This window comes from Apteryx rowi, unplaced genomic scaffold (genome assembly GCF_003343035.1).
Source record: "Apteryx rowi isolate R43461 unplaced genomic scaffold, aptRow1 scaffold_56, whole genome shotgun sequence".
In the NCBI taxonomy this organism is placed as follows: domain Eukaryota; kingdom Metazoa; phylum Chordata; class Aves; order Apterygiformes; family Apterygidae; genus Apteryx; species Apteryx rowi.
Genome location: NW_020450827.1, coordinates 795,795 through 817,451, shown reverse-complemented (window position 1 = coordinate 817,451; position 21,657 = coordinate 795,795). Strand labels below are relative to the sequence as shown.

At 47.4% G+C, this 21,657-nt stretch overlaps 3 protein-coding genes across 8 annotated transcripts in view; all 3 read right to left on the bottom strand.

Annotated features, from left to right (window-relative positions):
- Positions 1–4,030, bottom strand: part of R3HCC1 (R3H domain and coiled-coil containing 1) — a 13,596-nt gene extending 9,566 nt beyond the window's left edge. The window contains exons 1-5 of the mRNA XM_026081686.1: positions 3,962–4,030; positions 3,777–3,848; positions 2,473–2,545; positions 2,181–2,254; positions 572–650 (exon numbers count right to left, since the gene is read on the bottom strand). Coding sequence (XP_025937471.1) covers positions 572–650; positions 2,181–2,254; positions 2,473–2,545; positions 3,777–3,848; positions 3,962–4,030 — 367 coding nt within the window. The remainder of the gene's footprint in view (positions 1–571; positions 651–2,180; positions 2,255–2,472; positions 2,546–3,776; positions 3,849–3,961) is intronic.
- LOC112973645 (D(1) dopamine receptor-like) lies at positions 7–12,135 on the bottom strand. Of its 6 annotated transcripts, XM_026081723.1 has the most exons (4): positions 3,777–12,135; positions 3,477–3,674; positions 2,181–2,254; positions 7–416 (listed from the first exon to the last, which is right to left on the bottom strand). In XM_026081723.1, the coding sequence occupies exon 1, from the start codon at positions 7,963–7,965 to the stop codon at positions 6,601–6,603; it is 1,365 nt and encodes a 454-aa protein (XP_025937508.1). In that variant the 5' UTR covers positions 7,966–12,135; the 3' UTR covers positions 7–416; positions 2,181–2,254; positions 3,477–3,674; positions 3,777–6,600. The 6 variants fall into 6 exon arrangements, with proteins under 6 accessions (XP_025937508.1, XP_025937507.1, XP_025937506.1 ...); XM_026081722.1 differs by having other exon boundaries at positions 2,181–3,674; XM_026081721.1 differs by having other exon boundaries at positions 7–2,254.
- An 88-nt stretch (positions 12,136–12,223) lies between these two features.
- On the bottom strand, positions 12,224–20,958 carry CHMP7 (charged multivesicular body protein 7). The gene is made up of 9 exons (XM_026081726.1): positions 20,371–20,958; positions 18,658–18,843; positions 17,697–17,830; positions 17,243–17,291; positions 16,804–16,923; positions 16,396–16,494; positions 15,712–15,772; positions 14,745–14,906; positions 12,224–13,920 (listed from the first exon to the last, which is right to left on the bottom strand). The coding sequence occupies exons 1-9, from the start codon at positions 20,533–20,535 to the stop codon at positions 13,856–13,858; spliced, it is 1,041 nt and encodes a 346-aa protein (XP_025937511.1). The 5' UTR covers positions 20,536–20,958; the 3' UTR covers positions 12,224–13,855.
- Positions 20,959–21,657: the final 699 nt, after the last annotated feature.

The window sequence follows — 21,657 nt, the reverse complement described above, 5'->3', positions numbered from 1 at the left end:
GCACGAAACCCTCGCAGCGGTCGGCGAGCCGCGGGCTGCACGCGCGAGGTCCGGCTTCCCCAGGCCCCGCGCGTCCGCCCTCGCGCGCCCAACGCTGCCCCGAGAAACGAACCGGCTCGCCGGTGCTCGGCCCGCGCCCGTTCACCGACAGACTGCCGAATCACGGCCCCACCGTGCTTTCCGAGCTCCTTTCCCCCACCCCGAAGCAAGGACGGCCCTTGCAGCGGGTGCCGTACAGAGCCCAGCGGCAGCAGGTTGCTCCTTTGCCTTCCCTGTACCTCCCCGACCCTTCTCCCCTCCCAGGGCACCCCTCACTCACCCGAAACGGCCGCCCCAGCAAGGTAGCTTCCACGGGAGTCCCTCGGCCCGCGGGGTCCACCGGCAACGGGTTAAGAGCCGCTGCTTTAGGACATCACCTACAAAGCATGCCCATCCGCTGCTACGCTCACAGCAGCGGACATTAACCTAGAGGAGCTTTAAAGCCATGACGTTTCCTACTTGCTTGTTTTCCTTAGTATAACTTCTCTATAATTCAACTTTTTTTTTCCTCCCTGTAACAGCTAAAAAGTACTGGTGTTCTCTAATTGCACAGATTCCTCCATCCGTAAGTCTTGGAGGTTCGGCCATCTTTTCTTCTTTTTAGGGAAGCCCTGGCACAAAGCAGTTAAAGCAGTCAAAAGCAGCCTCCAATGCCAAGAACCTGAGTTTTGGGATGACTAATTTGAGACTCTGGGTCTGCCTTTAGGAGTGCGAGGCACATGCAGGTGAAGCCAATGAGACTCACAGGTGCTTAACATTTCTGAAGCATTCTCCTTGCTCCAAATTCCTTCCCTCTACAATAAATTAATGCACAGACCCTAGAGGGCACACAAACATTTGAGCAGTAACAATTTGCATGAGGTGACAGTCCCTGGAAGAGTTAAACAAGTGTCTCAAGAATTTAAAGCATTGCACAGAAGAGAAGCAAGGCTATTCCAGGCCGGCTGCAAGGGTGAGGGCAGCATCACATTGACTGACCATCCCCTTTCCCAGGGACTTGGAGAGGCTAAACCCTGTGCAACCCGTCTCCCAGTTCAGTGAAACCGCTCTCCCTGCTTCCTACACGGCTCTGGGCTGCTCCCAGCTGAGACATCACTGCTGTTCAGCACGGGAGCAAAGTCAATGAAAACTGCCCGCGCAGTTCATTAGCGATATGCTCGAAAATAACTAATGACCCTCATTATTTCTCTTGTAGTAGCAACAAAGAACCACATCAGGGCTGCATTGCATGCTCCACACGTTGCTCGATACAAAGACAAGGCTAAGGCAGCACAGCTCATGAATCAGAGCCATCCTCACGCTGGCGCAGGGAGAGATTCTGGCCTCGCTTTTACAAAACTGTCCTCGGCTCCAGGGTGCTCTGCCCTGACGCACCTGTATTTCAGGCAGCCAAGGCACAGCTCCACCTTTGCCTTCCGCACCGCCTGCCTCAGCCTTCCCGCGTGCCACAGCCTGTGCCAACATCCTTTTCTCGGGACTGCCCGTGCGGGGATTAACCTCCCCACGTCCCCCTCCCCAGGGCTGAGCCTTTAGCAGCTCCCCAGCTGGGAAGTGCATGTGTCACTCTCTCGGTTGCTCGTCACTGCAGGTGCTCACGAGCTCTGCGCTAGAAGCCCAAGATGCTGTTTTTCTTGGGCTGAGACTTCCCACGCTCACTGTGGCTTTCCCTTTCCTTCCTGCCAGCCTTCCAGCATTCAGCTACTGCCCCATGCAGGTGGGGGAAGCACAGTGGTTGCTCAGGGACAAGGCGCACAGCGAGAAGTGCTGCCCTGTCCCAGCCATACACCTCTTCAGGTCCTCAGATGCTACCTTTACGCAGCCCACAATCCTCCCTTCCTTGTCCCAAGCATATATTCTTGGTCTCTACTTTATTTTGCTTGGGGCTGGCAGGGTTAATTTCTGCTGCCCTTCCCCCTCAGCTGACTGATTGCTCTACATTACCATATAGATTGAGAAAGCCAGGCCTGTGATTTCACAAGAGCTTCCGCCAGGCTCCTTCAAGCACCCAGAGACCCTCATCCAGTCTTGCCCCTTGTCTGGAGTCTCTGCTTCCCTCAGAGACGAGCCCTGGCCTCTGTCTGATGAGAGAAGCAGCTGACAATTTCAATTTGGAAGCAAAGTCAGGCAAGATAGCAACCTACCTCAGCCCATTCTGCTTCTCCTCCAAAGTTCTCCTCTACCTCCCCCTTCTCCGCTAAATCCATTCCCCCTAAATCTGGGAGAAAAACAAACAAACAAACTAAAAACCCCAATCCACACTCAAGGGCAACAGCCACCCCCTGCCCTACACTATCTGCCCTCATGAGGTCCTCCTGCAACCCAGCTGGGAAAGCAGAGGTAGGCACAACACCTGCAACCGTCTGCTGCAGCAGTTGCAGCCACCACCTGCACACCGTTAATTCCCACACTCTTCCTGTCTGGTCTGCCCCAGACCTGCATAAAGCGTGCACTGACTTAGTGATTGCACAGAATAAGCCAGCACCATGCTCCCAGCATCCTTTCTAACCTATATGGGTATGAGAGGGGCAGCACCATTCCCAGTCCAGGTTTGGGAGGCGAAAGCCCTGCTCCCCTTTTCCTTTAGGGCCAGCCAAAGATTACTAGCCCTGACCTCAGGACCAGCAGCACAGGTTTCCAAAACCAGAGTCAGGGCGCACAGTGCCACCGCCTCGTGTCTCCAAACCACTACAGCGCTGGCAGCAAGCTCCTGCACAGCTGCGGATGTCACCTCAGACTCCTTCAACCCTTTGGGGTGCCATACATGCCTCCCATCAGCATGGTAGACAGCAGAGCCTCCTTACACCACCTCCGGCTTTACCTCAGAGCAGAGATGTCCCTCCCCAAACACAAACTTCCTCGGGTTGGGAGACGAGTCCCAGACAGCCCAGACCGTTCATCTCCAGGTCACAGCATGAATCCTGACAGCTCTGCCCCTTTTTTGAGCTCTAAAAAAGGCTGCCAGCGGCTGTCCTTTCTCTCTCAGGAACAGCCTCCAATTTCCATTTAAATTGAGATTTTAATGCTTTTTCTCCCCTAGTCCCAATGTCCCCAGGCTTAAGTGAGTGGCTTTGGACACTTGAATTTTGCCTGATAGGACCTGGATACCTCCCCCTGGTTAATGGTCTCTCTTCACATAACCAGCTTCTCGGACACCTAACGAGATAACATCGGGGCCCCAGTACCTCCGCAGCAGCAAAGAGGGACACTCAGAGCATCAAGGATGCCGGTTTGTTTCCTTAGGCTGCAAACCAGCTCTCACTGAATTGGATTTGAACATTTATTTACTCCTTTTGTTCCTCCCTAGACTGCTCAGCTGTGTTCACCCTGACAGCCTGAGAAAAGCCCCATCTTCACAACCCATCTGCAGGGCGAGCCAACACTGCTGCCCTCGTTACACACGTGGCAAAACTAGAGCCCAGGAAACCTAAGCCACTTACCCAGTTTCACAGGGCAGGAGAGCGGCAGAGCTTGCAGCCGAACGCAGGAGTCCTGACTCATGGTCCCTGCTCCAGGATCACCCTCGGGTAGGAGCTCATTTCATTCACCTCTGAAATACAGCCAGGGCTGTAACAACATTCTGTAAAGACTTTAGGATGGAGGGAGGAGCACAGATCCCAGTGAAACTACGGAGAAAACTTAGAGAAGCAGAAAGCAATCAGTGCAAAACAAAGCAGGTCTGGATTCTTCCTAGGGCTCTCAGAGATGTCAACAAACAGGCTGTGGGCTTCACACCTTACCTGAGAGGTCTGCGTTCCAGGCCAGAAGATGATGTGAGGCATGGACTTGAGAGCAAACAAGGTGATGACACACTGGGAGTAGGTTCACACAGTTTAACACACAGTTATACACACGTTTGGAGCTGTTGTCCGTTTCCCAGACTGGCCACAGAAGCGTCTCTAACACAGGGAGGCCAGTTCCATACACTGGAGCCTTTTGGTTTAGCTGTCACCACCTCTTCTTCCGATGCAGATGCCAGGAAGACATCAGCCATCCATGCAACTGGCCAGTCCGCAGGTGCATGGGACAGGCCCAGCTGGAGGGGGCTGGTGTGCTGCCCAGCTGGCAGAAGACAGCCCCAGTCCTTTGGAGCAGGGTGCTGGGAGGTGGAGAGCAATACACAATCTCTTGCCCTGTTCCCTAACTCCAGTACACGACAAACAAGTTAAATGCAGACAGTAACTGGACAAAAAAAGCCCACCTCTGTCAAAGGATCACATTACCTTCTCCCTCGTCTTTCTTTTGCAGGTTCACCCAGCTTGTCATAGATAAGTAAGTAAGATAAGACAAGTAGTAAGTGGAGCTACTTGTTTTTCTCTGATCTCTTTACAAACAGTCATGGATTAAGGCCCAGAACCTTGCTGCAAGATGAGTATTATTAAACTCTTCAAAAACAGGGAAATCAAGACAATACTATTTTGAGAAAAAGCTGGGTATCCCAATTCCCTCTAGCCACCAAAACTGGGAGTCCTGAAGCAAAGCACAACTGTACCACACACGCTACAACACACTGTGCTTTTAGTGCAGAAAAATCATTATAAATATTGCAATAATCAGTCACATTGGGTCTTCTATAAACATGCTGGATGACACTCGGAGCAATAACTCCTTCTCCACCAGTTTGGCTGTACTGTTCTGAGGTTCTGAGAGCTGAAAAAACCCCTGAGAAGCTGTCCTTGCTTTAATGACTGGCCACCACTGCTGTACAGAGATGGTTATAAACGAAGCCGAGTCCTATCAGTGCTTCTACAGAAAAATCCAAGCATCGACCTTGGGAATATGGTGAGCTCTGCTCCCCTCCTACGCTGATTATGCTGTAACTTGACTATAATTGGGCTCTATTTAATAATTACCGTTACTCTGTAATTATGACTTTCTGATTTTTCTTTTTGTTCAAGTTTGCTGGGGAGGGGGAGAGGCTCCTCTGCTATGCCAGGGAGCTAAACATGTCTCAAACTCAAGATGACATGGACGTGCTGCTTGCTGCTGCAGTGTTTAACCACGCACCGATCAAAACACATTTCTGAAGTCACTCGTGTCACAGTCGGCGGTGAAATGCTGGGGGCTGTTCGCTTGCCGTTTCTACCCCAACACAAGGGCTAACCAGACACAAGTTCCAACATGCACAGGAGAGGCTAATTAAAGAGTACAGGTGAGCAAGGAGTGCTTCTTAAGAAGCCATTATTATTGAAATGAGACAGCAAGGGAGACAGTGCGGAAGGATCCTTAATGAAATGGGGGAGGAAGGGAATTAGAACAAAGTGAAAAGGGGAAGAAACAGACTATGAAAGGGAGGGGGACATGACTGATGGGAGATGCGGTAGAGGCACTGAAAGCAAAACAGCAGCATTCTTGCTTTAAAAATCTGGAATTCTGATTTTCTCCTCTACCCTCAGGTCTGAAGGGCTTGGATACCCTCGTTCCTGAAAGCTCCAAGCTAACTAACAGTCCAGCGTCCTGGGCCTAAAACACCGTTTATGTACATCCTGGCCTGCACTCAGCTGTGCATATCCCAGCTTAGAAAGCCTGGCTCTGCTCCAGGGGATAGCACAGACCTTTACCATGCCGAATCCTTGGCTAACGAGCGAGTGCCTGCAGCATGCTCCAGACAAGCTGCTACCAAGCGCAGCCTCAGGGCTCCAGCAAGGGCGGCTGCATATTTGTCCTGACCTGCAGGATAATTTGCCTGAACAACAGAGAGGCAGTCAGAGGTGAGGCTAATCACCTCCCAGACAACGCAGGAGAACATCCCAGCAAGCTCATTCTGCCTTCGCACCTTGAACCCCTGACAGGCAGGTCCCTGACAATTTCCGAGTCACCTCCTCAACACGACTCCCTTCTGAAAGCCAGGAGCAGACCCCAAATCCTGACTCAAGTCCCCAGCTGCTTCTTATTCTGCTCAAACATGAATGCAAGCTGCAAAGGTCTGGACCAAAGTTACCTCCTTTCTGCACAGCCCACCAGAAAAGTGGTCTCCCTAGTTAAAGGTGCTGTCCCACCCAGCACAAGGCAGCATTACTACTTCCGCCAGCAGCAGTTATCACCCAAGTAAGCAACCGCATTTGGCTTGTGCTCATTTTGCAGCCCTGTGCCGATGGCCTTTTGGACACAGGCAGCGGTAAAAGCAGCCTCTCCCATCAAAAGCACTGCCGCACTTCTATTTCACGGACTAAAAGGGAGAGGCTTAGCAGATCACACAAATCTTTGCTTTCTCAGCTGAAGTCACAAGGAAAGGGGAATTCAAGCTCTGGATTTTCAACTTTTGCAGAAAAGATTTTTCCATAGGTCACCCAGGAAAGCAGCAACGCAGATTTTTACTGCCCACCTGGGCTGGATTTGAAACTATAAGTTAAAAAAACAAAAACCAACCAAACAAAACACAGAACCCCTTGAGCCATCTGGAAAGTCATTCTGGCTATTCTGCACTTATTAATGCAAACTCTTTCCCAGCCAGAGAACAATATCTGTGTTATTCTCAAGTTCCTCAGAAAATAGGCAACTGCAGTAGTGTCCCTGTTTCCATCTCTCCCCAAGACCATCCCACCACCTGTTCCCAACCCTGTGTCAATCCAAGGCATTAGCGGTGAAGGGTGTAATCTTCTCCAATGAGACGGCCATCTCTTGCTCCACGTGCACCACAGCAGGCAAAACATCCATGGGGCAGGTGTTGCAAGCGGGTTCGGAGATCTGAGAAACCTTGTCAAAGGACACCTCATTGTTTTCCATCTGCAGAGCAGCATGTGGGAGAAGCTGGGAGTAGCTCACGGTCACTACTTCTTTCTGATACGTGGTATCGTGGTGGTAGGACACCAGCTCATTGCTGAAGTTCACCGTCTCCACTGCATTGCTGGGGCAAGGGCAGCCACAGCCCAAGATGGTTGCAAAGGCTCTCCGGAAGTCTGCATTGAAGGCATAGATAATAGGATTGAGGGAAGAGTTGGCCCACCCGAACCAGACAAAGATGTTGAAGACAGTCTCGCTGACACAAGGCAGCTCCCCTGGCTCATGTAGGTCAAGGTCACAAAAGGGCACAATGCAGTTGAGCACAAAGAAGGGCAGCCAACAGAAGACAAAGACACCCATGATGATGGAGAGGGTCTTGAGGACCTTCGTCTCCTTCTTGAAGGAGTTCTTCAGGGAGGCTTCATGAGGGCAGTCACTGCTGTGGCAGTTTTGGGCATGTTCCACTGCCCTCTCCAGGGAAGAGATCCTACGAATCTGCTGCTGGGCAATGCGGAAGATGCGGGTGTACGTCACAATCATGATGGCAACAGGGATGTAAAAGCTAACGAGAGAGGATGAGATGGCGTAAGCCCTGCTGAGGCTGGAATCACAGTTCTCCTCCTCCCAGGTGACATTAAAACCTGGCTCCTGCTGGCTAAGAAGCTCACGGTCCTTGTGCCACTTCAGTTGCACAGGGATGAAGGAAATCAAGAGGGACAGTAGCCAAGCCACTCCAATCATGATGAAAGCCACCCGCTGTGTCATCTTCCTCTCATAACGGAAGGGGTTGGAGATGGCCCAGTAGCGGTCCACACTGATGATGCACAAATTGAGGATAGAGGCTGTGGAGCACATGATATCAAAAGCAACCCAAACATCACAGAAAGCCCCAAAGGGCCAGAATCCCATCACCTCAGTGACAGCCTTCCAAGGCATCACCAGTACAGCCACAAGGAGGTCGGACACTGCCAAGGAGATAACAAAGAAATTGGTGACCTTAGAGCGCAAGTGCCTGAACTTGACCACAGTCACACACACGAGAGTGTTGCCCAGGAGGGTGGAGAGGATGAGAAGAAAAAGTAAAGCAGCTGTCACCACACGGAATGACAACTCGGAGCTGCCTTCCTCTGTCCAGCTCTTCCTACTGCTGGTGTCATTGATCGCATCCTGTTTATCTCCTTCTCCAGAAGCGTAAAAGCCATCCATGGGTTCTCCTTTGTTCCAGTCCCTTGAGGGATTTCACCACTGCTAAGTCCCCCTCAACATCCCAAACCTCCTTTCACTGCTCCGCCGATGTCTCAGAAGCACCAGCTGCAATCCTCCCAGATCTCACATCTGGCTAGACAACCCAGCACAAGGAAAAGTGCTTGAAGCTCTCACTCCTTTCCAAGTCTCCTGCCAACAGCTTGGCATCTGTTTTCTCTTGCCTCCCACCCCACTTTTCTTTCTTTGCAGCCTGCCGTTCACAAAGAGCCAGCACTCACCTCCGCTACTTGAGCAAGCTGGGAGGGCTTTGCTGCAAGCCTCTCTCCCTCTCCTCTCTCAGCAGCTCTTCATCTGTTGTTGCTCTGTTGACTGCTACAGAATCCCAGTCAATCTCTTCTGTACTGGCCAGGCTGGGACCCGGCGCCAGATGCAAGAGGGAACTGGGCTCTCTCCGCTCTTGCAGACGGACGTTCTCTGCTCATAAAACAGGCTGCTCTGCTGTCTGCTCTTCTCTCTCTTGCTAGTTTTCCTCTGGATTTCACACAGGTGAGATCTGTCTCTCCCCGCACACCAGGTCCCCTATTCACCAGTTCGGTCCTCTGCAAGCTATGAAGAACATGGCACTGGGAGTTCTCAGCTGACAAGGTAAGTTGCTTGGGAATTGGGCGATAGGACTGAAGGGGTAAAATAAACATTCAAGTGGGATTTGAGTGTCTTAAATGCAAGTCAGGATGGAAATTTAGCATGCAAGAATCTATTGGCTTGATCTTCGAACAAGAGTCACCTAAATTCACTGCACAGGCACCAAGGCACAGTTCAGATATATGATTCTAAACAAGTTACTCCCCCCGTGTCCCAAGCTGCACAACTGCAAGTAGTGCAAAAATGACATTTACTTTTCATTGCAAAATTCCTTCAAGTCGAGAGGAGAAAAAGAAAAAATCTCAACAAAAGCTTGTACAAATCTTCGAATTTTTTTCTTTCTGAAAGTAAAGTACATTTTCCAGACAGTCTCTCTTTCAGTCGAGATTGGGTATAGGATCAAAGAGAGGATGCTCAACATCACATTAGCAAGTTTTGCATCCTGAATAAATATGAGTACTTTCAATAAAGTGGTATAAAGTGGCTATTTTTTCAAATTCAGCATTCTTTCTTTAAATTTAATCCCTAACTAGTATCACCTCAGCAATCAACTAACAGCTGAAAATATTAAGCATGAAATCAAGATGTCTTTCCAGCATAGTACTTAACCCCCCTTAAAACTACTCCTTTTTCTACCCCACAAAGCTCTCATTCTAGGCTGACAAGCAAATGACCCTCTGCATGACTCCCCTCCTGTGTTGAGGTAAAGAATGCCACAGTATAAGGAGCAAGGTCTGACCTACTAAGGCAGAGTTTAGTCTCTGTAGTGCAGAAATCCCATCCACCACTTTATAACTAAGATCAATCTGTCAGCAAAAGGGCTTCCCTACTCAAAGAAACAGCAGACAAATCTCGCAGGAGCCAAGTTTCCTCGAGATCCAGCTCTGGAGCAACTGCTTACACGGGGACCAGCTTTCGAGAAATGCCTTGCTAGCAAACTACCCAAGGGGGGAAGGAGCAGCAAAAGCTTTCCAAACCAAACTGAACAAACAACTTGGCAATTCAGCATTAACTCATTCATTGCACTGACAGTTGCTGTATTGCAATGACCTCTGCCTTTGCCTGAAAGATGCATCACTTCTAAAGACAGTAGGAGCCAATCTGTACAAAGGCAGCTCAGCTGCACTGAGATTTAATTAACTTGACCCTGTGACCCACACTTTGCATAATCGGATACAACAGGAACTGCCCAAGCACTACTTTGAAACAAGAGTGCAATTATCCTCTCAAAAGATACAGCACCAAGAATCTTACTCCTAAAATAAACAGCGCACTCGCTTTGTGGCAGGTTAAAGAAACTTGCCGCATACATGTCACATCATTTACTTCAGAAGGTTTTGTTTAATGAAGCCTCATTAGTTCCATCATCTTTCAGCCTCCTGCCAAGCGCCTATGCCAAGAACAGCAGCTAGATGGCACCAGTGGCCGGCTCATGCCTCAGCACTTTTACTTGGGTCTTTTTTAAGTGCCAAACCAGCTCCCTTCCTCCTCAGCAGGATTTCATCAGAGGAAAAGGAGGGTCAATAATTCCCCAGGCAGCACAGGGCCCCGGCTAAGTCCCTGTCGTACAGGCAAGTGCATGAATCTGTGCAGATGCATTGTCATCTGTGCCTGAAAGAGCATTTTTCTCCATATTCTCTATGCAGGGCACAAAGATCTGAGATCCAAGTTGTAAGACACATACACCAGAGGATACTTCCACCGCTCTTCAAGAGAGCAGCAGCGGCAGGCATTCTGCCATGCGGCACTAAACCACAGCAGAGGCTCGGACCGTGAGCTTGCAGAGGACTTCGGTCGCACATGCCAAGGCAGACACCCTTCAGACAAAAGGCATTCCTGGAAATTATTGCTCGAGATACAAGGAAGGCTTCCTCCTCCTTACAGCTTAAGGACTAAGTGCCCTTGCCCACAACTTATACCGAAGCACACATTCAAAGCTGGGGGAATGAGGGTGAGGATGGGACGAGAAGGGATCCAACACAATATCCTACTTCTGTGCATCTCACAATCCAGTTCAGCTAATATTTACTGCGCAGACAATTTGGCTTCCTTTGAGGAAAGGACTGTTAACCCCAGTGTCATAGGCAAACAAGATATAGGCAGTGATCCTTTTCCATAGGGTGACTCCTCCTGCCTGCTAGATGCAATCTTCTCTACCGGGAAAGCTGTTCTGCTGTGTTATATTACTAAACAGTTGCTATTATTTCCTTACATAAGCAGCTATCATTTTTTCAAGGAATCAGGTAAGTACTATTTTATACAGCACAAGCATGATAAAATTCCAGTTTGGTGGCAATTCAGCCTTAGGTTTTTGTGTTTAAGTTCCTCAGCCAGCAAGAAGGTGCCCTCTATTTCCCTTCCCCTCTGGCTCACTGAGATGTATTTAACATTCTCTATTCAGCCATCTTGATTACATTCCCCACTTGGCATCAGAGGAGGAAAATTACAACCCACTTCAAGTAAAGCAGCAGCTGCTGGGGTTTAACTCTTAAATGCCCCTGCCAGCCCTTTGGAAGGCTGGCTGTCCCCATCAGATCCGTCACACAGAGTTGCCATCAACTGTTTACTTCTCCAGGAACCGCTTTGCACCTTACTTCCCACAAAGGTACGAGCTCCGATAGTGGGGGAGATGCAAGGAGTTCCCAGGTCCTTCAGAGAAGATCCAGAGATACTGGCTCTAGGCAAGACCTAAGCAAAAAGGACCAGGCCTTCAGAGTTGCACTGCAGACAGCATACCATAAACACAGGAGCAAGAAACTTCCCCCCCCCCCGCCCTTGAACAAGAAGGGGGGAGAAGGAAAAATAAAATAAAATAGAAGTAGCTCTCCAGGGATCAGTACTCCAGCTCAGTTCCTCCTTGCCAGAGGAAACAGGCTGGCCTGTGAATTCAGAGCCCACTTTTGGCATCTTAGTAGCAGAGGGGAGTAGGAGTAATTTCATTTTTGAGTAGTGCTTGTTTACTGGGGTGACTCCACATTTAGACTCATTGTCTTTAGACAAAGGAAAGAATGATATTGATCTTCTCAGCTACAGCTGCTTAACTATGATCAGAACAAAGAGCTGGACAAAAACTGTCCCAAAATAAGGCTTACATATTGCTTAGTAAAAACCAAGGGGGCAGTCAGGAGAAGCAACTTCCTAGCACGGCAGTTTCCTAAATGCCCACAAGGTCCCTTAGGTAGGACTGTGTGCTGCCTGTGCCCCAGAACTGGATTAGTTTGAGACATGCACAGAGGAATAATGATGAAAGTCAAAAAGAACCAGAAAGGAAAGAGAAGACAAGCTGAAGCAGAGAGAAAGAAGCAAGCCTTTCCACGTTGATACTCATAAAACTGAGGCCATACAAACCAGAAGGCAGCATGGGCTACTTGGTAGAACAGGCATCTTTTGAAGTTAGATGCAATAACTACTAATTGTTTTTTTTAAACACAGAAAGGAAGCTTAGGGAAATCAAAACCTAGTACATCAAATAGTTGGATTTTTGACAAAGAAGCCCAGAAATCTGCCTAATTACTTTCAGCAGACAACTTTTATAGATGCAGAAGCACAGCTGGAACAGCACTAACACCGTAGCGATCAGTGACACAGGGAAAGAAAAGGAAGCACCACAAAGGACTCTGGATCCTCCCCTCCCCTTTATTACATGTAGGCAGAAAACAGTGTTTTTCTCCTGTTTGCTTACAAAGGAAAGGAACACAGAGCTTCAAGTCATTTCACACAATTCCGTGTGCAGCTTGGGTAAACTGCTAGCTGGCTACAGCACGCCTTCTCTGGCAGGAGCCTGCACTCCGAACAGAAGGGGCAGAGAAGCCAGAGCCGATGCAGCACCCTAGCGACACCAGTAAAAACTTCCCCTCTCCTCCGGGGCCAAGGTTGGGTCATCATTCATAAATGGAGCACGGGAACTCCAGCCCTCGCTTACCACTCACCCCAGCTACCATCCACATGGCACAGAAATGAATGCTGATGGGAATACATTCCGAGTCAGGGAGAGGTGCAGAGACAGGAGGACTGGTTACAGATAAACACATAACTAGTCACCCCCTGCTATCCACAGGGGCTGTGTGCAGAAAGCCCAGCTGATCGCACATTCCTCTCCTGAGGGAATTACTTTATTCATGGTAGGTACCAGGCTTTGTGCTCTTCCACCTGCAAATAAAAAAGTGACCTGCAAAAGATGACGATTTCAACTTCCGAATGGTAAAGGCAGCATCTAAAAAACCTCTTCAGTTCCTGTGCTAGTTTTTTTTCCATTAGAAACATTTACAGGGTTTTGTTTTGGGTTGTTTTTGGTAACCCATAATCTTGCAACATCAAGTTTGAAGGCAAGGTTAAGACTGCTACATGAAACCATCCACCAACCAAAATGATGAGACATGAGAACTCTCACAACATGAGAGCTCAAAGCAGATCATTCTGCAGCTCCCCAGAAGTTCTGCAAACAGGAAAGATACAAAAATAGCAAACAGCTCAAATTTCAAGTAAGAGCAAGCAGAAAATTGTTTTACATTGACTGCAAGCCTTTGTCACCAGAGGCAGCATAAGGAACTCCTTCATTTAAAAATCTTTTGCAGGTCTCCCTTTTAAGGCCTTAGTGTCATTACAGAAAGAGGAATTAGTTTCGTCTTGTGCTTGCAATTGCTGCCCCCTAGCGCAGCAACAAAACCGCCTACAATTTAACAGTTACAGTGTCTAGCTGTCCACAACCGTGCAAAATACAGACAGGAAGGGATTGAACTATCAACAGGTGTTTAAGCTTGTTGCAGATAAGTTATGTCAAGGACAGTACTTATGTGTCAAATGTTTTAAACAACCACACAAACAGCCAAGTGTTGAGCAACTGCAACACCGCTGCAACTCAGATTCTCAACATCAGCCACAGCAAAAAAAAAAGAAAAAAGAAAAAAGAGAGAAAAGAAAAATCAAGCACTGTTATGGACATAGAAGAGTTTATCTTCACTGGGCAGAATAGTGAGAACTGTGTTCCCAGAAGGAAGATTGGATGTTGCAGGTGACTTGGGATAACAAGTCAAATCGAAACCAGTGCAGATGTTGGCACAGAGATGACAAACACCAGCTGGGGCCAGTTCCAGAGAGTGGATTGTCATGGCAGAAGATCCTGTTGCTTAGTAAAGTGATATCCACAAAGAAGAGGGGAACACTACCCCTCTCTCCCAAAGTTTAGTCATTAGTTAAGGAATCTTAAGACAACTTCTCAAGCTGCAGCAACAGGGTAACTGTTGGGTCTTTAGAGATTCAGTCCCAGAGCTGTTTTGGGTTCAGAGGAAGTAGAGGGAGTCTTTTGTGCCAAATCTATAAAGAAAATCGCAACAGAAAGACATCAGTTCTCATCAGTAAGACGGACTAGATTAATCACATCCATGACTAACAAACACAATTTCAGAGCTCCTCAATATTTCAAATTTGATTGCATTCTCTTGAAAACCCATGCTTCGTGTTTGATATGGAATGCTAACCTTTCTTCTGCTCTGAAACTTGACAGTATCAGCTGCCCAAAGAAGAAATCTATGTGGACAGTCTTGAATAGTCATTAACAGATTTCTTAAAGGAAAATTAAGATCTCTATTTACCCCAGTCCAAGACAGGACTGCTGAAGTCAGCATGCAGTTTAAGCCCATAAACTCTGGTCATTCACCGTTACTAAATAAAACCTAGTTTAGCACCAGTTTAAGCAGAGATCACACCTTTCCAGAAGGGGAGAGATAGAAGACGCTGTACACTTAATACCAAGAGGCATGAAAACACTGGCCTGTTTTATCACTGTACCATAAGATAACACAAACTCCTGGCTTTGCACACATTTTGTTTAACAAAAAACATCTAATCAAAGCACTGGCTCTTTGGTAGAGCCTTCAGCTTTCCCTGCACACTACAGTAAGAAATGCAGGTAAAATTTCTAACACAGAGGACAGCCCTCTCAAGACTGAAGCTGGTAGTGAAGAGGCAATACCACTGAGTACCTGGCAGGGATACCAGGAGAGCTTGCTTCCAACTGTGCAACTAGAAATGGGAAAGATTTTGGCTCAGACTTCATCTCTGCTAGACATCTTCCATTTTGTAAGGTTGTCATGGGATCCTAATAGTAGCTAGCTAACACAGTCTGCTGACATCCATACCTCCATCGAAAATGGAGAGCTCTTCCAATTCAGCTTCAAGCTCAGCATCAGAAATGGCAGGATTCAGTGGCTTCTGGGGAACAGGAGGCAGATCTACAGGCTCCTTAGCCGAGTCCTGGAGGAGACTATCCAGCTCCTTCTCAAGTTCCTCAGTGTCCATCTCTGCCAATTAAAGAAAACGTTCAGTTCCAAGCAGAAATAAGTAGTATCTTCACAGCATACGATAAAGGCAGCAGGCAAAGAAGTAGATGTGAACAGCCACACTGCGGATAACAACCAGTGTCGGAGTATCTCCTTCTAGCTGCAAGGAGAATCCTCTGCAACTCCTGAGGAGGAAAGGATCCGATCCTGCTCTCACCCTGGACAGGTTCCTTGTTCCCCAGACAGGCACTTATCACATAAATTAAAGTCCAAGTTTAACAGAGGTATTACTACCCATCACTCCCACTACTCATAATAAGAAGCAACTCCCCATGTTTCCTCCACAGGCAAAAACCCAGTCCTGATCTCAGGGAGAACTATCCCTGGAGAGGCCTTTGTGCTGAGGCATCTAAGGGAAGGAAAACCTTTCAGCAGAGGCAAACAAGCTGCAGTAACACACAGGCCAGAGGGAAAAGAACATCACAAGCAGCAGCCACTCTAAAAATAGGTTTTAAAAATCAACATTATACAACTCTGAATTGAAATCCACCAGCAGTCAGAGACCTGCAGGGATTTGGAGATGCACAAATACCAAATCCCCTACAACCCACTGCCAAAGAAGGGAGCTCCTTGGCAATTCTCATTCCTCCTAAAGGCACCAGCAGCTACATCCTTGGTGTTTCAGCAGCTGCCTGTACTCCCAGGAAGAAGAGCTAGTCAAAAGCAGGGAAGGAAGGGAAGGGTGAACAGCAGTAGCACGTTGGACCAGCAATGGTCAGCGGGAGAAAAGAGAAGATGAGCAGAGCATGAAAACCCCAAAACATACCTAGACCATTGATTCCCACTCCAGCCAGCGTCTGAGCTACTTCATCTTGAGTGTCACAGAGCTGAGGAGAAATACACAAAGCTTGATATAGAATATAAGCTGATCTTATGTCTTTGTGTAGCCAGTTATGGCAAGAGTAGAGATAAAAAAAAGAAAATGAAGAAAACAAATCAAAAGTTGACTTAAAGGCAGCAGGTACTGGTGCAAAAGAGATCCAACATGACCGGTGTTTTAGCAGTGAAAGAAACAACATGGAAGATGATTTAATAAGTGCTAGGAGATTATAGGTTAGGCCATTTTAAGACCCCGTTCTTATGCATTTAGTTGCATTCCAGTTTCCAAAGGCATGACTTATATTTCTTTTTAATACAGCACGCTAAACACTTGCCAACAAGAGAGTTGCGGGCTTGCACAAATATGGCTAACCAGAAGAACACATGAAGTACATCAGTTTAGTGTACTAGCCAGCAATAAGTGAAAATAGGTAAAACCAAATACGGCTGGTTATTTGAAGATTTCTGCTCTCTTGTTTAAAAAGATCAAGATTAAGTCAGTTTGCTCTGATGACATATGGAATAGAAACAGAACAGTGCCAGAAGCCTCAGTATTAATAGCTGGGCAAGTTTTCTATGTACATCCACCCACTACTTGCTCGTTTATTGAGATGTGCTCTTATTTCAGTACCTCTTGTATCTGATCCACCAGGTTCTCAGCCTTCTCCACAGTTATATCCTTCATAGACAGTTTCAGAGCTCCCACACCAGCTTGATAGGCATTAAATACCTTAACAAAGGGAAAGATGCATAATGCTGAATGAGTAAGAGCAAACAACAGGCAGTGCAAGCTTCTCTCGAGACCCATTATCCAAGCGGAGCCTTCAGAGCAGTATTAGCACAGAAGGAGAAAATGGAGCCCCAAGTGGGTTTCCTCATAGCAATACCCCAAGATCAGACTGCTGTCTCCTAGAGCAGAGAAAGAAGTCTCACCAGCCTGCTTGCACCCTCAGACATGAGCTCCGACAAGCAAGTAAAGCAGCACAAAGGAAAAGAGCGGGGCTAAAGTGAGAAGCACAAAACAAAATGAACACGCTACCATCTGGTCAGTCTGGGAGGCATATATACGATCCAAGATCCCTTGCACTGCATCCAGCTTGGAATGAAGCTCTTCGATACGCCTTTCTGTCCTTCGCTTGGACTTCAAACATCTCAGCGCCTGGAGATATTAGATACACAGGCTTGGATCACAAACCAGCAGCAGCCAAAGGAAGTACATCTTTTAAGAACTGCAATCCCTGTACAGCAAGGCACATACAACAGCTGGGTTTAAGAACTAGGTATTTCTATTTCTTTTCATCATACCACTTTGGACAAATACATTCCTATCACCATCTGAAGGAGCTCTTTGGCCTCAGAACACACTTGTACACATCTAAGATTAAGTATACAATACCAAACACTAGGCACTATCTGTAGTGATAAAGGAGTTCCAAGATGCTTAACCTGTAGTTCTTTCCAAGCAGAATGGTACTTACCAATTGCTTTTTTCCAGCTCTACAAGCACTCCGGGCATCCTCTTTACACCTGTACAGAGGCAACAAGGAAAAGGAGCTTATTCCTTTGCAACTAGTAGTTATTTACAAAGCAGCTACCATCCTCACTACCTTGCTCTAATCTACAGGTGGCTGAGTACCAATATATTTCACGTATAGCCACTCTTAAGGCATTGTTGTATTTCCACAGGCAGTCTTTGAATGCATTCCAAACCTTTCTGTAACTTTGACATCCACTCACTGCACGTTATTTTCATGTGGATACAGAACAAGGATGGGAAAACCTGTCCTACCCCATTTATTGTAACTACTGCATTTACCAAAACAGGAAGAATGACTGGCACTTAAAGAAGACATCTTCATTCTTAACTATGTCACAGGAATACAAAACTCTACATCATAGTGAAGTTCTTCCCGCCACCCTTCCCCAAATTACTTCTCTGCTTCCTGGGAAAGGGACTCCACCTTCTGTGACAGCAGCTGTTCACTTTGCATCAACTGATATACTCCAATGTCCACATCATTCATTGGGGAGACTTTGGCATGAAGACCTCGGGCAAACTTCACTATCTAAAGAAAGAGAACCACATTCTTGAGTCGCTTGTCTCCAGAATTTGTGCTTGCACTAGAAATATTTCCACTCTAACAGAAAGAAAAGATGCTTTGCACACCCACAGTTTCATTTAAGGCCAGTCATCATATAATCAAATATTATGTGAGACAGGATGAAGCCACCTTGATGTGAAACCAGAAGGCTTTAATAGAACACCCTGAAGATGTAAAGCTGTCCTAGCGCTTGCACAGATACTCCTGATTTAGATACCAACTGTATGGTTATGCTATGCTTTGAACAGTATATGGCAGTGTCACACTTCCAAGAACTTCAGTTCTGTGCAGCGCAGAACAGTATGGACAGAAATGCCGCCTTTGAGATCACAGAACCTGCATTCTCTGTAGTTACTGGCAAACAGGAAACCTTTTCACAGGAAGTGGAGCACTGATTCTAACTTGTGGAACAATTGCAACTTGGACAACTCAAATAATCTAATTTTCTGCAAGTTTTCAAGTGGCTATCAGGTTCTCTGCAAGACCAGTATCCTAAAATGCTGTGCAGTGCTCCTGGGAATAGTCAGCCTGCAAGTATAAAGCTAGGATATCTGCCAGTTTGCTAGCTGTCAAATTACACAGATAATGTTACAAATGTTTGAAGGGGGAAATAGGAACCCGTCATGCAAGGAGCATTTAATCTTGCCTATAACAAGATTACAATGTTGGAGTACACAGAACTGACTTTTCCAAAGAACACCAACATTTAGCCAACAGCGAGTACTTTTTCAGCTATATGAAATGCAAGACAGGGATTATACCACCCAAAAGCGGTCACCTTTACCCTGTACCTTCTCTCCATTCTGTTCCAGGATTGTGACCCTCTTTTCCTTCTGCAGCTGGAGCAGCAACAAGTAGAACGTCCTTTCATCTGGACAAACGTTGGCACAGAGGGAACGCAGCTCTGAGAGGGCAACAACAGGGTGAGAAGAGAGTGCGGAGTTCTGATATAAGCGATAAACTTCCTCTGCCTTTTCCTGAAAGGAAGCAAAAAAACTATCCATTAGTTTATACGGGACTACTCCTTTTCCCACAAGGATTGCTGAGGCCACACCCGCTCCCTCCCACACACCTAAAGGTGAAAAGTTAGAGACATCACATTTGGGGTGAGACAAGGACTTTCAAAATGAGCTGTATGTGAAATTCAGAAGGTGAGTAAGCATTCATAATGCTCTAAAAATATCACCATTAATGGAATGCAAAATATTACAGTTTTCCTCTGGAACTAGAATTACAATATTCATGTTCCCTGTGTAAATGCCATGGAAAACATAAGCACTACACAGCCAGCAAGTCGGCCACTGCTATATTTCTTGAAGTTTTCCCCTCAGTTTAAGCCCAGGATAAGCTTGTCTTTAATAAACACTCTAGCTGTACTCAGAGTCATTTTGCATCATTTATATTAGGGCAGAGAAAAAAAGAACAGTTCTCCCATTTCAAGTGGGAAGCATGTAACTGGAGTTAGAGTCCACTTAAGACTAAAGAAACAACTCTTTCTGCTTCCATCTACCCCCCAAATTCCACATCAAAGCTTGTGGTTTTCCAGGCAGCTTTATAAAAGGTTTCTCTCCTCTCCCATGCACACAACTCCCGAAAGGACTACAGAATGCCTACCGCAGAGAAAAGACGCTGCGTGCTATCAGAGTAACTATAACAAGAGGAACACATCTAAAGAGTTCTTTCATGTCTGCCAGTCCCAGTCATTTAGAGGCCACTTGCATGCAAGAGCAGCAAGTTCTGGTGCTGTTTTTAAACAGAATAACTTCAGGGTTTCTTTTTCTTCTTTTTTATATTGAAGAAAAAAAAGAAAAAAGGCTTAGCAACACTGAGGAAGTGACCCCAGGTCTCGACTGTGTCAGCACAGCGCCATCCAAGTCAGATTGAGCAACAATGAGTTGTACGAATTCACAATGCAACCCACAGGTCTACCACTAACAATGTGCCACAGAAAAGGGTCTTTGACAGGAGGTAACGGCAGTTCTAATCATGTCTGAAAAGGCAAGCTGAAAGCACGAGCTCCGAAGCGAAAGCAGCCTTTAATGAAGCACATGCAAGTTCAGCAGAGACACGATACATTGGACTGACAGCCAGTGACATCTAAGTCACTCGTTTCTCCCCACAACAGATGGCATTCAATCTGCAAGTTTCTCTTGGATATTATACTTCCACTGACTGAAACCTGGGACTTGCAGTGGTCTCACAGCACACTATTAGGCTTCCTAGAGAGCAAGACAAGCTTGTCATCCATTTCTTCAAAGTCAGGGAAAAGTCATTACAATAATTTCAAGGAACATCTGTAGATATGATCTGTTTTTAATCATGAGTCATCACTCTACCCATCTCTCTAAATGCTTTCAAATACTTAAGAAGTACAGATAAAGACAGTCTTCTACTCAACCCTGACCTTTCCACGCTAGCACATAAAAATCACTCATTACTTTTTTTTTTTTTTTTTTTTTTTTTTTTAAGATGCATAACCTAAGAAAGCTCTAGACAACACTCACCTGAAGCAGCTCCACAAAAATCAGAACTTCTTCCTCCTCGGGTACTTTACTGTCACCCAGCACACTTGACAGAGTCCACTTGAGGGGTTTCAGAATAAAGACTCCCACACCCCAAGAGATCCAGCTGCTGTCTACACTGGCCATGAAGTCTGACTCTCTCTGCATTTTGCCACGTCTATAGAAAAGAAATGCATACGTTACAGAACTGAATATGGCCAACCCTGAACCCTTACAGGGAAAGAAAAAAACAGCAGCAAGTAAGAATGCTGAAGTGGACAACGATTAACTGAAACTTTGTTCTGCACACTGTACATCCATAGACCTGGTAGAGTCTTCTGCTAACAGCTTATATTGGAAGTTTGACTATTTACTATATGAACTAAAGTGCACAGACCAGGTTTCCTCTCCTCCCAGGCTCCCTCTCAACACAAGGATATTTTGTTTACAGTTTTTCCAGATTCACAAGTTTCTCCTACATGTTTTCTCTTCCATGAAATTGACTCGGGAAGTCACTTTTTCACAGCACAAAGCATCTTCATACTCTCCCATGCTCCCAAAACTTGTCACATTTGTGCACAACCATCCCCTCCACGCACAGCACCAAACCTCCCTTCACATCCCCCTGCACCCCTCCATTCATCCCGCATCCTGCGGCGCATCTCCCTGCCACGCATGCAGTGGACATCTTGCAGGCCCCTTGCAGCCTGGCACAGCACAGACCCCCACGCGCCGCCAGGGCTGCCTGCGCACCCCCTCTTGCACAGCACACCCCCCGCATCCACGCACCTCCTCCCTGCAGGCGTCCCCCCGCAGGGACTGCTCTCCCCGCACAGAGCAGCCCCGCACGCCCCCGCTTCTGTGCGCAGGCCTCCTGCAGCAGCCCCTCTGCCGTGCCCAGCAGCCCCCGGCACCTCCACCTCCGTGCACAGAGCACCCCTGTCCCCAAACACCGCCCTCCCTGCACAGGACCCCCCCTCTGCACAGGGCTCCCTCTCTACGTGCTTCCCAGCCGTGCACGGGGCTCCCCTGCTCACCCCCTGCATGCACAAGGTCCCCCTCCCAAAGGCGCATTCTCATGCAAGCCCTTACACGGAGCCCCTCTCCCTGTACCCAGCTGTGCCCCCTCCCTCACAGAGGGCCCCCGGGCTCCCCTCCAGCCCCTCACTGCCCCCAAAACCCCTTACCCCCGAGGGGGCCCCACCCGCAGGCCCAAGGATCTCCCCCCTTGGACCATTTTGCCCCTTCTCCAGGCCCATTTCCTCTCCCCTCCCTGCTCCAGCCCCCCCC

Bases quoted from the DNA above. Each gene is read 5' to 3' on its own strand.
- LOC112973645 (XM_026081720.1), bottom strand. From the start codon at position 7,965: ATGGATGGCTTTTACGCTTCTGGAGAAGGAGATAAACAGGATGCGATC.
- CHMP7 (XM_026081726.1), bottom strand. From the start codon at position 20,535: ATGCAGAGAGAGTCAGACTTCATGGCCAGTGTAGACAGCAGCTGGATC. The intron at 16,495-16,803 runs GTAGCGTGTTCA...CCCTTTGTTAAG, and splicing joins CCTCCCAGACTGACCAGATG to GTATTTAATGCCTATCAAGC. The intron at 13,921-14,744 runs GTATGGATGTCA...TTTTCTTTATAG, and splicing joins GCTCTCCATTTTCGATGGAG to ATTTGGCACAAAAGACTCCC.